The sequence below is a fragment of the Bombina bombina genome, chromosome 2 (assembly GCF_027579735.1).
Source record: "Bombina bombina isolate aBomBom1 chromosome 2, aBomBom1.pri, whole genome shotgun sequence".
NCBI lineage: Eukaryota > Metazoa > Chordata > Amphibia > Anura > Bombinatoridae > Bombina > Bombina bombina.
Window position 1 is genome coordinate 333,734,850 of NC_069500.1, and position 14,891 is coordinate 333,749,740.

Below are 14,891 nucleotides of genomic sequence, written 5' to 3' on the forward strand. Positions count from 1 at the left end.
TTAAAAAACCATATTAAACAAACGACAGAGAGAGAACAATGTAAATACAAAAATCTTTTTAAAAAATAAAAGAAAAATAACTCATTATCCATGTTTACTATTATATTAGGGGTTATTTGATGAATGTAAGCATATATCACATCATTTACAATAAACTAAATTTAAAAATATATAAATATACACCATATACGTAAGGTATATATTATGCATAAATCAATACCTAAAATAATACAATAATTAGAACTCCAATGTATATAATATATACACTCATGTTACATGCACATATGAGTAAAAATAAAACAAAATATAAATATAAATATAAATGTAGCTAAGGAGAAGAAAAAAGGAGTGATACAGTGGAAAAAATCAAAGATATGCAAAGGGAACAGCCATTGTAACCTATCTGCCTTATAACAATTAGCACATATAAACTCTACCAGTGGAATACATACTAAAGCTAATTTAAAAATATTGAACTATTCAGGACATAAAAATATTCAAAGCATTTAAAATATTAAAAATATTCAAAATATCCAAAATATTCAGAACAAGGACATGACATACATAAATAGATTAATTAATTTCATCACATACATATATACGTGCATATATAGATATACACACATACATATATACGTACACCTGTCCAAAAAATCTCTAGAAAACTATACACTAGGAGACCCTATCCTTGACTTCTAGCCAAAAATTGGGAAACTTACATGAAGGCTGCTAGATCTAAATCAACATTGAGACCACCTGGACACAGACAGTTCAACTTCTGTATCCAGAATGTCTCACGTTTGCGTAATGTAAGTAGTCTGTTAGGGATGGAGGGGGAAATCCAGTCAATGACCTGCACCTTGAGTGTTCTGGGGTCTCCACCATGAATATCTCTAAAGTGAAGGGGAACACTGTGCTTATCCATCTCATTTCTAATATTGTTAAGGTGTTCTGACACTCTACGCCTGATCTTTCTTTTCGTGCGACCCACATACATAAGACCACACCCACAAGTTAATAGATATACAACATGAGTAAAATCACACGTACAACGGCATTGAATCTTAAAATTACGAGATTTATCACTATTTGTGAAGTTAAGATCTTTGTTTACATGTTTGCACATTCCACAGTTGTGTTTACCACATTTATATGTGCCTTCTTTCAGACTTAACCAGTTACTCTTACTCACTGTTGTTTTATCTCCTTTCACTGCTTTCAATTTACTAGGGGCTAACAGATTTCTCAAGTTTCTACCCTTCCTAAAGGTGATTTGGGGATGTTCCGATATCGATGATGCTAACATACTATCTGATTTTAATATGCCCCAGTGTTTCCTAAAGGCCTCCTTAATGATCATATGGCCTTCATTGTAGGTAGTTATGAATCTGATAGAATCCTGATCCTGTACATTTTGTTTATGAAGTCTACCTGTCGAACTCATATAATCTGTTCTTAACAGAGAATCCCTAGTACGCCCCATGGCCTTACTCCTAGAGTCCTTGATTTTGACCGGATCATATCCTTTGACTATAAACTTATTCGCCATAATGTCTGCTTCTTTATTGAAATCGCTAATAGAGCTACAATTTCTTCTCAGTCTGAGAAACTGGCTATATGGAATGTTGTCTTTCCAATGGCGTTGATGGGCACTCTTATAGTCAATGAAGCTATTTCTTTCAGTGGGTTTCCTATAGTTGGTAACTGCTATTTTATTATCACTATTTACGAATAATCGCAGATCAAGAAATTCAATTTCAGTACGAGAGTGGTTTTCAGTGAATTTAAGATTATAATTATTATTATTAATATATCTAACAAATTCGTCCACTACATTAAGGTATATGCACACCTTCGAAGGCGAATTCATTTGGAAGGCACATAAGTTCAGTAAGAATATAGTTAAATATCACAGATATATTGATGACGTGATCATCCTATGGGAGGGGGACCTTAATGTAGTGGACGAATTTGTTAGATATATTAATAATAATTATAATCTTAAATTCACTGAAAACCACTCTCGTACTGAAATTGAATTTCTTGATCTGCGATTATTCGTAAATAGTGATAATAAAATAGCAGTTACCAACTATAGGAAACCCACTGAAAGAAATAGCTTCATTGACTATAAGAGTGCCCATCAACGCCATTGGAAAGACAACATTCCATATAGCCAGTTTCTCAGGCTGAGAAGAAATTGTAGCTCTATTAGCGATTTCAATAAAGAAGCAGACATTATGGCGAATAAGTTTATAGTCAAACGATATGATCCGGTCAAAATCAAGGACTCTAGGAGTAAGGCTATGGGGCGTACTAGGGATTCTCTGTTAAGAACAGATTATATGAGTTCGACAGGTAGACTTCATAAACAAAATGTACAGGATCAGGATTCTATCAGATTCATAACTACCTAAAATGAAGGCCATATGATCATTAAGGAGGCCTTTAGGAAACACTGGGGCATATTAAAATCAGATAGTATGTTAGCATCATCGATATCGGAACATCCCCAAATCACCTTTAGGAAGGGTAGAAACTTGAGAAATCTGTTAGCCCCTAGTAAATTGAAAGCAGTGAAAGGAGATAAAACAACAGTGAGTAAGAGTAACTGGTTAAGTCTTAAAGAAGGCACATATAAATGTGGTAAACACAACTGTGGAATGTGCAAACATGTAAACAAAGATCTTAACTTCACAAATAGTGATAAATCTCGTAATTTTAAGATTCAATGCCGTTGTACGTGTGATTTTACTCATGTTGTATATCTATTAACTTGTGGGTGTGGTCTTATGTATGTGGGTCGCACGAAAAGAAAGATCAGGCGTAGAGTGTCAGAACACCTTAACAATATTAGAAATGAGATGGATAAGCACAGTGTTCCCCTTCACTTTAGAGATATTCATGGTGGAGACCCCAGAACACTCAAGGTGCAGGTCATTGACTGGATTTCCCCCTCCATCCCTAACAGACTACTTACATTACGCAAACGTGAGACATTCTGGATACAGAAGTTGAACTGTCTGTGTCCAGGTGGTCTCAATGTTGATTTAGATCTAGCAGCCTTCATGTAAGTTTCCCAATTTTTGGCTAGAAGTCAAGGATAGGGTCTCCTAGTGTATAGTTTTCTAGAGATTTTTTGGACAGGTGTACTTATATATACACATGTATATATGTATGTGTGTATATCTATATATGCACGTATATATGTAAGTGATTAAATTAATTAATCTATTTATGTATGTCATGTCCTTGTTCTGAATATTTTGGATATTTTGAATATTTTGAATATTTTTAATATTTTAAATGCTTTGAATATTTTTATGTCCTGAATAGTTCAATATTTTTAAATTAGCTTTAGTATGTATTCCACTGGTAGAGTTTATATGTGCTAATTGTTATAAGGCAGATAGGTTACAATGGCTATTCCCTTTGCATATCTTTGATTTTTTCCACTGTATCACTCCTTTTTTCTTCTCCTTAGCTACATTTATATTTATATTTTGTTTTATTTTTACTCATATGTGCATGTAACATGAGTGTATATATTATATACATTGGAGTTCTAATTATTGTATTATTTTAGGTATTGATTTATGCATAATATATACCTTACGTATATGGTGTATATTTATATATTTTTAAATTTAGTTTATTGTAAATGATGTGATATCATATGCTTACATTCATCAAATAACCCCTAATATAATAGTAAACATGGATAATGAGTTATTTTTCTTTTATTTTTTAAAAAGATTTTTGTATTTACATTGTTCTCTCTCTGTCGTTTGTTTAATATGGTTTTTTAACATCTCATTAATAATGGCCATAAAAAACGTCTGTGAAAATATATTGGTATATTTCAATTTACTAGTGACAGTTCTTGCGGTCTATTAATTCATATTTTTTAGAATAATTTAGTAATTACATTTTTAACAGTACATTATTATGTTTTTTAACAGTATAAAATTAAAAATTTGTGTTTTTAATAGATTTTTTATACTAATGTTGTTCTCTTTTTGTCGTTTGTTTCACACTATCTTTCAACACTTCATTAATAATTGGCAAAAAAAACGCCTGTGAAAATCTATTAGTATATTGTAGTTTATTATTGACATTCTTAGTGGTTTATTAATTTATACTTCTTAGAATAGCTTATAAATTATGTTCTTAGTACTTTATTATAATTCTGTTTTTATTAGTATTATAATATGTGCCTTTTATTTATCATGTACATGGATCTAAGTTCGCTTTACATAGCAAACATAGCAGGCAGGCCAGTTATCTAACGAGATTTTCTCCCCTCCAATGAAATAAGCCTGTTGGCTATATAGTGGCTTGTGCTGTGAGAAGAGGCATTAACTTCACCTCTTGAGAAAGACCGCACGTTGGCGGTTGAAACGCGTTGAGGCCTTTTGGACTGTTTGAGGATCCGTACTTTGCTTCAGTGACGACATCGGCTTTCACATTGACGCTTCCAAATACAGCGTTCTTCTATCTGAAGTCACTATTACGGACACTTACTAAAGACGGACACTTTGGTTCCGGAATTCTCACTTGCAGAGACTTATGTTTTAAACTACCTTGTATGAACGATTTTTCTTGGACATCATATGTTGTGTTAACAAACCGCCTGAATAAATTATAATCTTGTAAGTACAATTCAGAAAGTGTGGTGCGTTTGTTGTATCTACCTACACTTGAGTCTGTTTGCGCTTATATGTTTCAGAGATTTGGGACATATGATCTAAACCAGGTTAACGGACGATCAGCAATACCAGAGTTTTTTAGTTTGAGCAGTAGTATGTCGTGGTCCACTGTGTCAAAAGCCTTTGCGAAATCAAGGAAAATAGCTCCAGTTAGGTCTCCTTGTTCCATGCCAGTTTGGATGTTGTTGCAAACTTTTAGGAGGGCAGTTGTAGTGGAGTGATTCGGTCGAAAACCTGATTGATCAGGGGTCAGATAGTTAGAAAGTTGGTAATACTTGCATAATTGCGTATGGACGCATTTTTCTAAGATTTTTGATAATACTGGGAGCAATGATATAGGGCGATAGTTAGAAACCAAGGTTAACTCCCCACTTTTATGAATAGGCACTACTCTTGCAGTCTTCCAGAGTTTGGGTATATATCCAGACATCAAGGATTCATTAATTAGGGTTGTGACAGGCTTAGCAATTGCTGGCGCACTGAGCTTCAACAGCATTGCTGGGATTTGATCAGGTCCAGACTGGTTTTTCATTTTTAGATTATTAAGGTGTTTAACGACATTGATGGGTACAGGTCTAAAATTGAACTTCTCTATATTGGGTCTTTGCTGTTTTAGTGGGGCCTGATCCACATTTGTAGTTTCAGGATGCGTTGCAGGTTTTGGTTATCCATTTTGATAGTGGAGGGTTGGGAGTGGATTGGTGGATTTTGTAAGTTATTTATGAGTTTCCAAAACTTTCTAGGGTTTGATATGTTATTGTTCAGATTTTCATAGAAATATTGGGCCTTGGCCAATTTTGTTTGTTTAGTGCATATATTTCGCCATTGTCTATATACACAGTGATCGTTCATAGAGCCAGTATGCTTGAACTTTGACCACAATGAATCCCGAAATTGGTACATTTGAATGAGGTCAGCTGTGATCCAGTTCAAGTGTGCTCCTTTTACTCTCACCTTACGCAGCAGGACATGTAAATTGCAAAATTGTAGGAGTTCAGACTGAAAAAATTCAACGGCAGAGTCTAGATCTGGGATTAGGTTTAATCTGTGCCAGGGGAGGTTCTTGATGTCATTTAGAAATGATTGAATATTAAATTTTTTGAAGGACCTGGTGATTTTAACCTTGGGAGAGTATTTATTTGCCTTTATTTTGCGCACGCAGTACACTAAGCAGTGGTCACTGAAATTGTTAGGGATTACACCTGCCTCCTGGATTCGGTCGGGAGAAGTGGAGAGAATCCAGTCGAGCAGGGTTTGATTATGGCTTTTGATGTTTATGCGAGTTGGGGAGGAGATTAATTGCGCTAGCTGCAAAGATTTAAACAGCGAGCGACAACTGTTATTTTTTGGATTCAGCCAATCAATATTAAAATCTCCAAAAACCAAAAATTTCACTTTTTGGGTTTTGAGCTATGGATTCACTAAGGAGCTGTGCTATGTCCGAAATGGAATGCACAGGGGAGCTAGGTGGGCGGTAGATTCCTGCAACAATGATTGATTTACTGCACGGGATCTCAATTTTGCCAGAAAGGAAATCAAAGGTGGGAGGAGAGCTAGATTTTTGTATGGGGGTGAACTTTGTGGAATTGTCAACATAGATTACAATGCCGCCTCCTCTCTTTGCTCTGTCATTTCTATGGCATGAATACTATAGTTATTAACTATTTAATAGCTATTGTACCTAGTTAAAATAAATACAAAGTTACCTGTAAAATAAATATAAATCCTAAAATAGCTACAATGTAATTATTAATTATATTGTAGCTATCTTAGGGTTTATTTTATAGGTAAGTATTTAGTGATAAATAGGAATAATTTAGTTAATAATAGTTATTTTATTTATATTTATTTAAATAATAATTAAGTTAGGGGGTGTTAGGGTTAGACTTAGGTTTAGGGGGTAATACATTTAATGTAGGTGGCGGCGGTGTAGGGGGGTCAGATTAGAGGTTAATATATTTAATGTAGGTGACGGCGGTGTAGGGGGGTCAGATTAGGGGGTAATACATTTAATGTAGGTGGCGGCGGTGTAGGGGGGTCAGATAAGGGGGTAATACATTTAATGTAGGTGGCGGTGGTGTAGGGGGGTCAGATTAGGGGTTAATACATTTAAAGGAACAGTCTAGGCCAAAATAAACTTTCATGATTTGGATAGAGCATGTCATTTTAAACAATTTTCCAATTTACTTTTATCTCCAATTTTGCTTTGTTCTCTTGGCATTGTTAGTTGAAAGCTTAACCTAGGAGGTTCATATGCTAATTTGTTAGACCTTGAAGCCCACCTCTTTCAGCTTGCATTTTAACAGTTTTTCACCACTAGAGGGTGTTAGTTCACATATTTCATATAGATAACACTGTGCTCGTGCACGTGAAATAATCTGGGAGCAGGCACTGATTGGCTAGACTGCAAGTCTGTCAAAAGAATTGAAAAAGGGGGCAGTCTGCAGAGGCTTAGATACCAGATAATCACAGAGGTTAAAAGTATATTATTATAACTGTGTTGGTTATGCAAAACTGGGAAATGGGTAATAAAGGGATTGTCTATCTTTTAAAACAATAAAAATTCTGGTGTAGACTGTCCCTTTAATGTAGGTGGCAGCGGGGTCCGGGAGCGGCGGTTTAGGGGTTAAACACTTTATTAGGTATTGTGGTGGGGGATTGCGGTTGACAGGTAGACATTGCGTATGCGTTAGGTGTTAAGGTTTTTTTTTGTAGGCATTTTAGGGAGTTACGGTGCTCCCATACTCAGCGCAAGGCCTGCTACGGTTGCTTTTTATGGCGAGGTGAAAATGGAGTAAGTTTTCTCCATTTTCGCCACTTAAGGCCTTGCGCTGGATATTGGATACCAAATTGCGCGGGTTTTATAGGTTAGTCTATGGGGAAAAAAACTATGTCCGACGGGTGAAATATACGTGCCGCATTTATATGCGGCGCTGTATATAGGATACCAAACCCACGCAAAAACCGGCGTCGCTAGCTTTTGCGGCTGACGCTGCATATCAGATGGGGCCCCTTGTAATTACATTTTTTTTGCAGCTTCTTATATGATAAGATCTGCTTAATCCAATTAGGGGCATATATGTGGCAGGGTTAGACTTGTGAGGGCTGCATTGTGCAATTCAAAATCTCAGAATTAAAAAGGAACTCTCAATTTCCAATGTTAAATTATATGAAAGGGATCAAAATAAATAATGAAGGTGTACTGCAAAGTTGTTTTACTATGCATAATTAAATATTTGATATTAGCTCAAAGTGTTTAATGTCCCTTTAAAGGAATCAAACTTATATTATGTTAGAGCATTATATTATTACACTATTGCTTGTATATAGCTACAGAGCAGCAATGCACTACTGTGAGCTAACTGAACACATCTGGTGAGCGAATTACAAGAGACAAATGCGTGTAACCACCACTCACCAGCTAGCTGCTAGAAGTGTAAGATAAGTAAATGCTCTTTTCAAAGGATACTAAAAGAACAAAGTATATTTGATAACAAAAACATAAATTATGCTTACCAGATAATTTCCTTTCCTTCTGTAAAGCGAGAGTCCACAGCTGCATTCCTTACTTGTGGGAAATACTGAACCTGGCCACCAGGAGGAGGCAAAGACACCCAAGCCAAAGGCTCAAAAACCTTCCCCTCATCCCCCAGTCATTCTGCCGAGGGAACAAGGAACAGTAGAAGAAATATCAGGGTGAAAAAGGTGCCAGAAGAATAAATTAAAATTTAGGGCCGCCCATCAGAGAACACGTGCGGGAGCTGTGGATTCTCCCTGTACAGAAGGAAAGGAAATTATCTGGTAAGCAAAATGTATGTTTTCCCTCTTAATACAGGAAGAGTCCACAGCTGCATTCCTTACTTGTGGGAAATTATACCCAAGCTCCAGAGGACACAGACTGCCAACGGGAGGGTAAAAAAGAGAGGAGGCCCCTAATCTGGGGGCACCACAGCCTGCAAAACTTTCTTCCCGAAGGTTGCTTCAGCAGAAGCAAAAAATATCAAACTTGTAAAATTTGGAAAGAGTATGTAAGGAGGACCAGGTAGCCTTACAAATCTCATCCATAGAGGCCTCATTTTTGAAGGCCCAAGAGGAAGCCACTGCTCTCGTAGAATGAGCCGTAATCCTCTGAGACCCGCTGACTCATATGCTAAGCGGAAGATACTCCTCAACCAAAAAGATAAGGAAGTCGAAGAGGCCCTCTGACTCCAACGCTTCCAAGAATAGATAATAAACAGAGAAGAAGTTTGTCTAAGGCATGAACCACATCCAGAATATGCAGTAAACATTCCTTCGATGAAGAAGGATTAGGACATAAGGAAGGAACCACAATTTCTTGATTGATGTTGCGATTTGACACAACCTTAGGAAGAAATCCTAACTTAGTTCGTAGAACAGCCTTATCAGCATGGAACACCAGATAAGGAGGGTCGCATTGCAAGGAAGCAATCTCAGAGACTCTGCGCAGAGAATCAATAGCTAGTAGAAAAAGAACCTTCCAAGACAACAACTTAATGTCAACCTCATGCATAGGCTCAAACGGAGCCCGTTGCAAACTTTAAGAACAAGATTTAAACTCCAAGGAGGAGCATTAGATCTCTAAACCGGCCTGATCCTAGTCAGAACCTCAACAAAAGACTGTACATCCGGAAGCTCAGCGAGCCTGTGCAGTAAAACAGAAAGGGCTGAAATCTGTCCCTTCAAGGAACTAGCTGAGAGGCCCGTCTCCAGTCCACCCTGGAGAAAAGAAAGAATCGTGGCAACCTTTCTTTGTGCCAGGACAAACCACGCTCTTCACACCAGAATAAGAATGTCCTCCACACCTTATGATAGATGCAACGAGTAACCGGCTTACGAGCTTGAATGAGAGTATCAATAACACTCTCATAAAACCTCTCTTGGCTAAGACTAAGTGTTCAATCTCCACGCAGTCAGCCTCAGAGAATCTAGATCTTGACGAAGAAAGGGGCCTTGTTCCAGCAGATCCCTGCAACAAGGTAACCTCCAAAGAGGAGATGATGACATCCCCACTAGATCCGTGAACCATATCCTTCGCGGCCAAGATGGAGCAATTAGTATCACTGATGCCTGCTCTTGTATGATTTGAGCCACCACTCGAGAAAGGAGTGGAAATGACAGGAAAAGAGAAATTAGATTTAACCTCCAAGGCACCGCTAATGAAAGTATTGTCTGCCGAGAAAATCCGCTTCCCAGATGTCCACACCCGGAATGTGGATCGCTGACAGTGAACAGTTGTGGGTCTCAGCCCACTTGAGAATCCGAGAAACTTCCCTCATTGCTAGGGAGCTTCTCGTTCCCCCTGATGGTTGATGTAAGCCAAAGAGGTTATATTGTCTGATTGGAATCAGATAAATTGGGACAAACCCAGTAGGGGCCAAGCCTTCAGAGCATTGAATATTGCCCAAAGGTCTAGGTGTTGAACGGGAAAGACTCTCCTCCTGCGTCCACAGAACCTGCGCCTTCTTGGCGCCCCAAAAAGCTCCCCATCTTGACAGACTTGTGTCCGTAGTCACAGTCACCCAGGATAGTCTTAAAAAGGATGTCCCTCGGGATTATCTGGACAAAGCCACCAAGAGAGCGATTCTCTTGACCGGCTGTCCAGAGAAATCTGTTGAGACGGATCCAAAATGATCTCCGTTCTACTGCCTCAGCATGCACAGTCACCTGAGGTGGAATCTGGCAAAGAGAACGATGTCCATGCTGGACCAATCACCTCCATACACTGAGCAACAGATGGCCTCAAGGAAGTCTGGAGGGCAAGACATGTTGAAGCTAGCAAGAAAGGTAAGAAGGGGCGCTTCTTCTTTTGGTTTATAATAAATTAGTATATGTAATAAATGTAATAACTATAATAAATGTGAATCTTGAGTGCCACAAATTATGTGTGATAGCAGATTAATTGTGTATTTAAATAATTGAAATAATTCTTAATATGGTTGAAATAAATCTAATTCTGAATATAGACTGAACTATATCTAATGTGGTATGCTAATATCAATTTTAACAAAATTTAATCAAGAGATAGAGGATATCGGATATAGCGTATATATCAATAGGGTAGTAATGAATTCGGAATTGGAAACCGTTGAAAGAGCATAAAAAAGACCTTTAGGAATAGTTTAGAACAATAAAATTTTAATAGACATTGTGATATAGCAGGTAAATAAAATACTAGTATTAGAAACTCTAAATTAAATAACACCGGTGTTATAAATATATAGCGTTAAAAACATACAATCAAATCCATACAGCAATTAATAAATGCTAAAAACAGTAATTTACAGAGGCTAAAAATAATGGTGCAAGTATAATGGCAAGTATAATGGCACTGTAAAAAATATAGAGTTTCTAAATGCTACACTAATATGAACCGTTATGGCAATCTCCCTTGTTAAATATAAAGTTTTGTAACAGATGTTTCAAAATGCGGGTCCCAATGGATACACTTTAACCCGGTTTTCCAGGTGGTCCTTCACCAGAGGGCTTTGTTAGCAGCAATTAATCTCCTTTTAAGGTTAAATTTTCACAGTACCTTTATGCAATAAACGCTCTCCTCCGTGAATTTGTTTCTTCCGTCGGTGTTCCGTTTAGAATGACTGTGAGGTCACGTGGATTCCTTTGACCAATAATAACCGGTCTTTGTTTGAATAAGTGCGCGCACTGTTATTAAGATTTTTATTTAGTACGGCTCCTCTCGCTGTCTCAATGCTAACCGAGGTCTATTATTTCAAACCTCAGGTTAGATGCAGCGGTCCTGGAGGCCTGATTAACTTGTGTAAGCTGTTGGGGCAGATCAACGCGTATCGGCAACAGAGCCTTTTTCAAGATCTTGAAAAAGGCTCTGTTGCCGATATGCGTCTCGGTGGGCTTCTTGCTCTGCTTGGATCTATTCCAGGACTGAGCCGGCTTCCAATAACTCTTGGTTTGCTCTGGCTTAGTGGAGGCCTCTGATGCTGGGCTTTTATCAGAACTAATGGAAAATACGAACTTAGTCCCTTAGATTTGTTCTCCTTATCTTACGGTATGAAAGCACCCTTGGCCCCTGAAACCGTGGAGATAGTCAAACAAACTCTTTCCCTTAAAGGAGAGGGAAAGAGACTAGACTTAGAAGTTATATCTGTCAGTCTGAACAGAAAACCTGAAGTCTTAGCCTTAGGCTAATTAATCTGTGTAATAACAGCACAGATAAAAGAATTAGTAACCCAGAAGGCCGTAATTCTTTCCTGAAAAATGTTGAGGGAACCCTCCACCTTGATCAATTTCGAGAAGGAGACGTACCAAAAGGTAGCCGCTCCAGCAACTGCAGCGACAAGCGCCACCAGTAAAAGAAAATATCCCCTAGTTGAAACACCCTCTTTAACAGAGTTTCCATCCTTATATCCGGCGGCTCTATGAACGACGAACTATCCTCACACAGGCTATTACGTGTGACAAGCGTAAAAATAGCGTTAACCGAGTAGGGATGGAAAAAAGAAAACCCACCCTCATATAGAGTCTGGGACTGGGATCCTTAAAAGGCAGACGACGGGGAAGAGGAATCTAATCCTGACCCACTCGTTCTTAATAATGATTGCCATCAAATTTAGGACCCAAAAGTTCGTCTGGCAGCTCGGCCTTTGAAACCTCTAATGTAGTCAAAACCTCCTTCAGTAGAAAGCGTAAACGTTCTGTCCTAAATCTAAAAACTGGGTCCTCCACAGGTGGATGATTATAGGCAGCAGACTCCAACACTGAAAGTTCATACTCTGAAGTTTCAGAGAGAACTTCATCCTCGGATAACCGATATATCCGACAAATAACATGATGCCCCCTGGGCAGGAGTGCAAGATTGAACTTTTCGCTTGCGCTTAGCCATGTGAGGGAAAGCACTAATGGCCGCAGACACCGCCGTATGAAACTGCGCAGTAACGTCTGGTGAAAAAAAGGCCCCCTCCAGATGGAGGATTAGCAGTGCAATGGGAAGCTGCATGTGTATAAAAAGATGCATGTAGGGTGTGCACCTCACTGGACGAGGACTCCTCAGAGGTGGGCGGCTCAGTGGTATCAAACATGTCAACCTTATTTGATATAATCCCCTTATCAAAAGGCATATGGAACATAATTGAGAGGGTGGATATTCCAGAGCTCCATCTCAATATAAACAGGCATTACTACTTGAAATAGAGGGAGAACCCTCTAATGAATCAGAATCCTCCATAGCTAAAGTACGATATGCTGAGGACTACAGAAAAAAATAACTTTATTTTAAATAAAAAAATTATACCCCCAATGGCTGGGGCACTCACCACCTCCTATGACCCAGACAGAACAGAGATAAAACTCCTCTCCGGTAGTAACTCTGTCAATGGCAGCCTCGACAATTCCGGTCACATGGTGCGCAATGCAGGACCGTCCCTGCTAAGAGAAAAAGCGCACCAAGCTTTTAAGCTGAGCAACCTTCAAAGTGAAAGTGAAACCTGTCTGTTCCATCTCAGTCTATGAGCCCATAAACATCTAACACATAAAGCAGCATAAAATCAAATAAAGCATATATGATAAAAACCAACTGTTCATAATCCCCCTCAGGAGATATTAACCCTTGATTCCATATAGATAAAAGGCGCCACACTGTGACCCTGTCTTCTAGCGTTTGCAATATGTGTAAAAATTGAAAGGTCTTACCGGAATCTATGCCGTGGAAAAGAAACACGGTCCTTCAAGTTTGACAGATTGTAGCTGCGCTTCTGACATGGACTTGAGTAAGAAAAGCAGGCAGCGAAACTCATCAACACTGATTGCTTAGGAGCTGTTAATATGAGTCTGGTTGGTTTCGCAGAAAGACTCTCCCTGCATCTCCAGACTCTAACTTTCATCAATGCTCTCACTGAGAGGTTGACAAGACTACTTAAAACCCCAGTCCCATCTCAAAGGGTACTACCCTCCATAAGGAACTACTCCGAAATCTTCTGACACTTCTCTGCCAACCTCCTGTGACGAAAGGTAAAGAATGACTGGGGGATGAGGGAAGTGGGGGAGGTATTTGAGCCTTTGGCTGGTGTTTCTTTGCCTCCTCCTGGTTCAGTATTTCCCACAAGTAAGGAATGCAGCTGTGGACTCTCCCTGTATTAAGAAGGAAAGTGTATTTTTACATGCTATATATGAATCATGCAAGTTTAATTTTTGCTTTCCAATCCCTTTAAGCAATAATAAAAACTATAATAAACAGAACTATGTTCTGAACCAGAACCTAGTAAAAACCATTACATACCTGTGCACATCTTCCAAGTTCTGTCATACCCAAGTACTGAAAAATCTGTAAGGCAATTTCATAAGGAAGCTGGATGTCGAAGAAGGGAATCTCATTGATATCATTCTGGAAATAAAAGACATATGTATGCATTAATTATTAATAAACCATGGGTCCTAGAGATGTATTTTTGGATTTTTTTTACATATTTCTATATACAAAAATACACCTATATGACTCATAAAAATGTGGCTTATTCCTTTAATATATTTGCTGCCTCTCACATTTTAAGTACATTTGTCAGCCCCTGTATACTCCCACTTCAAAGTAAAATTTCTGACCAGTTTTCCCTTAGTAATACAAAATACTGAGATGATAGAGAACTAGAGGGCAGTATATTATTGTATATAGAATTTGCTTTATACGCCATTACTTAATACTGTATATACCAAGACATGAGTATACAAACAAATAGTCATAACACTTAAATAGTTCAGTTTCATGGTATTATTCAGTAGAAGAGATAGGAAGACCTCAAAAAAGAAAAAAAAATGGGAGGGTAAAATTTTTTACCCCTAAAGCTGTTTATTCCAGAAAAGTAAAAAAAATGGAGTATAGCATATGTTCTTTTACAATGATAATGTATGGCATGGTGTTTAAACCTCCAATATTATTTCTAAAAACTAAACAACATGAAAACTTTCATGAAAGACATGGGACTTTACTAAGGCCCCCATGTATTAAAAGGCAGGCAGACAGCTTCTCAACTTGCGCCTGCCTTCGCTGCATACGGGCAGTGGATCTGTTGATTCGATGGCCCGTATGTATCATTACACAATTGGGCGAGTGAAGGAACTGTGAATCACCGACCGCTGCTTCTTACATTGCAGGAAGCAGGCTCGCATAAGCGTACCTGCCCCGCAAGGGCTACGGAG

At 38.3% G+C, this 14,891-nt stretch overlaps 1 protein-coding gene across 1 annotated transcript in view; it reads right to left on the minus strand.

Moving 5' to 3' along the window:
- Nucleotides 1-2,054: 2,054 nt before the first annotated feature.
- Nucleotides 2,055-14,891, minus strand: part of LOC128646941 (F-box/WD repeat-containing protein 8-like) — a 128,208-nt gene continuing 115,371 nt past the window's right edge. The window contains exons 2-3 of the mRNA XM_053699751.1: nucleotides 13,978-14,082; nucleotides 2,055-2,327 (exon numbers count right to left, since the gene is read on the minus strand). Coding sequence (XP_053555726.1) covers nucleotides 2,055-2,327; nucleotides 13,978-14,082 — 378 coding nt within the window. The remainder of the gene's footprint in view (nucleotides 2,328-13,977; nucleotides 14,083-14,891) is intronic.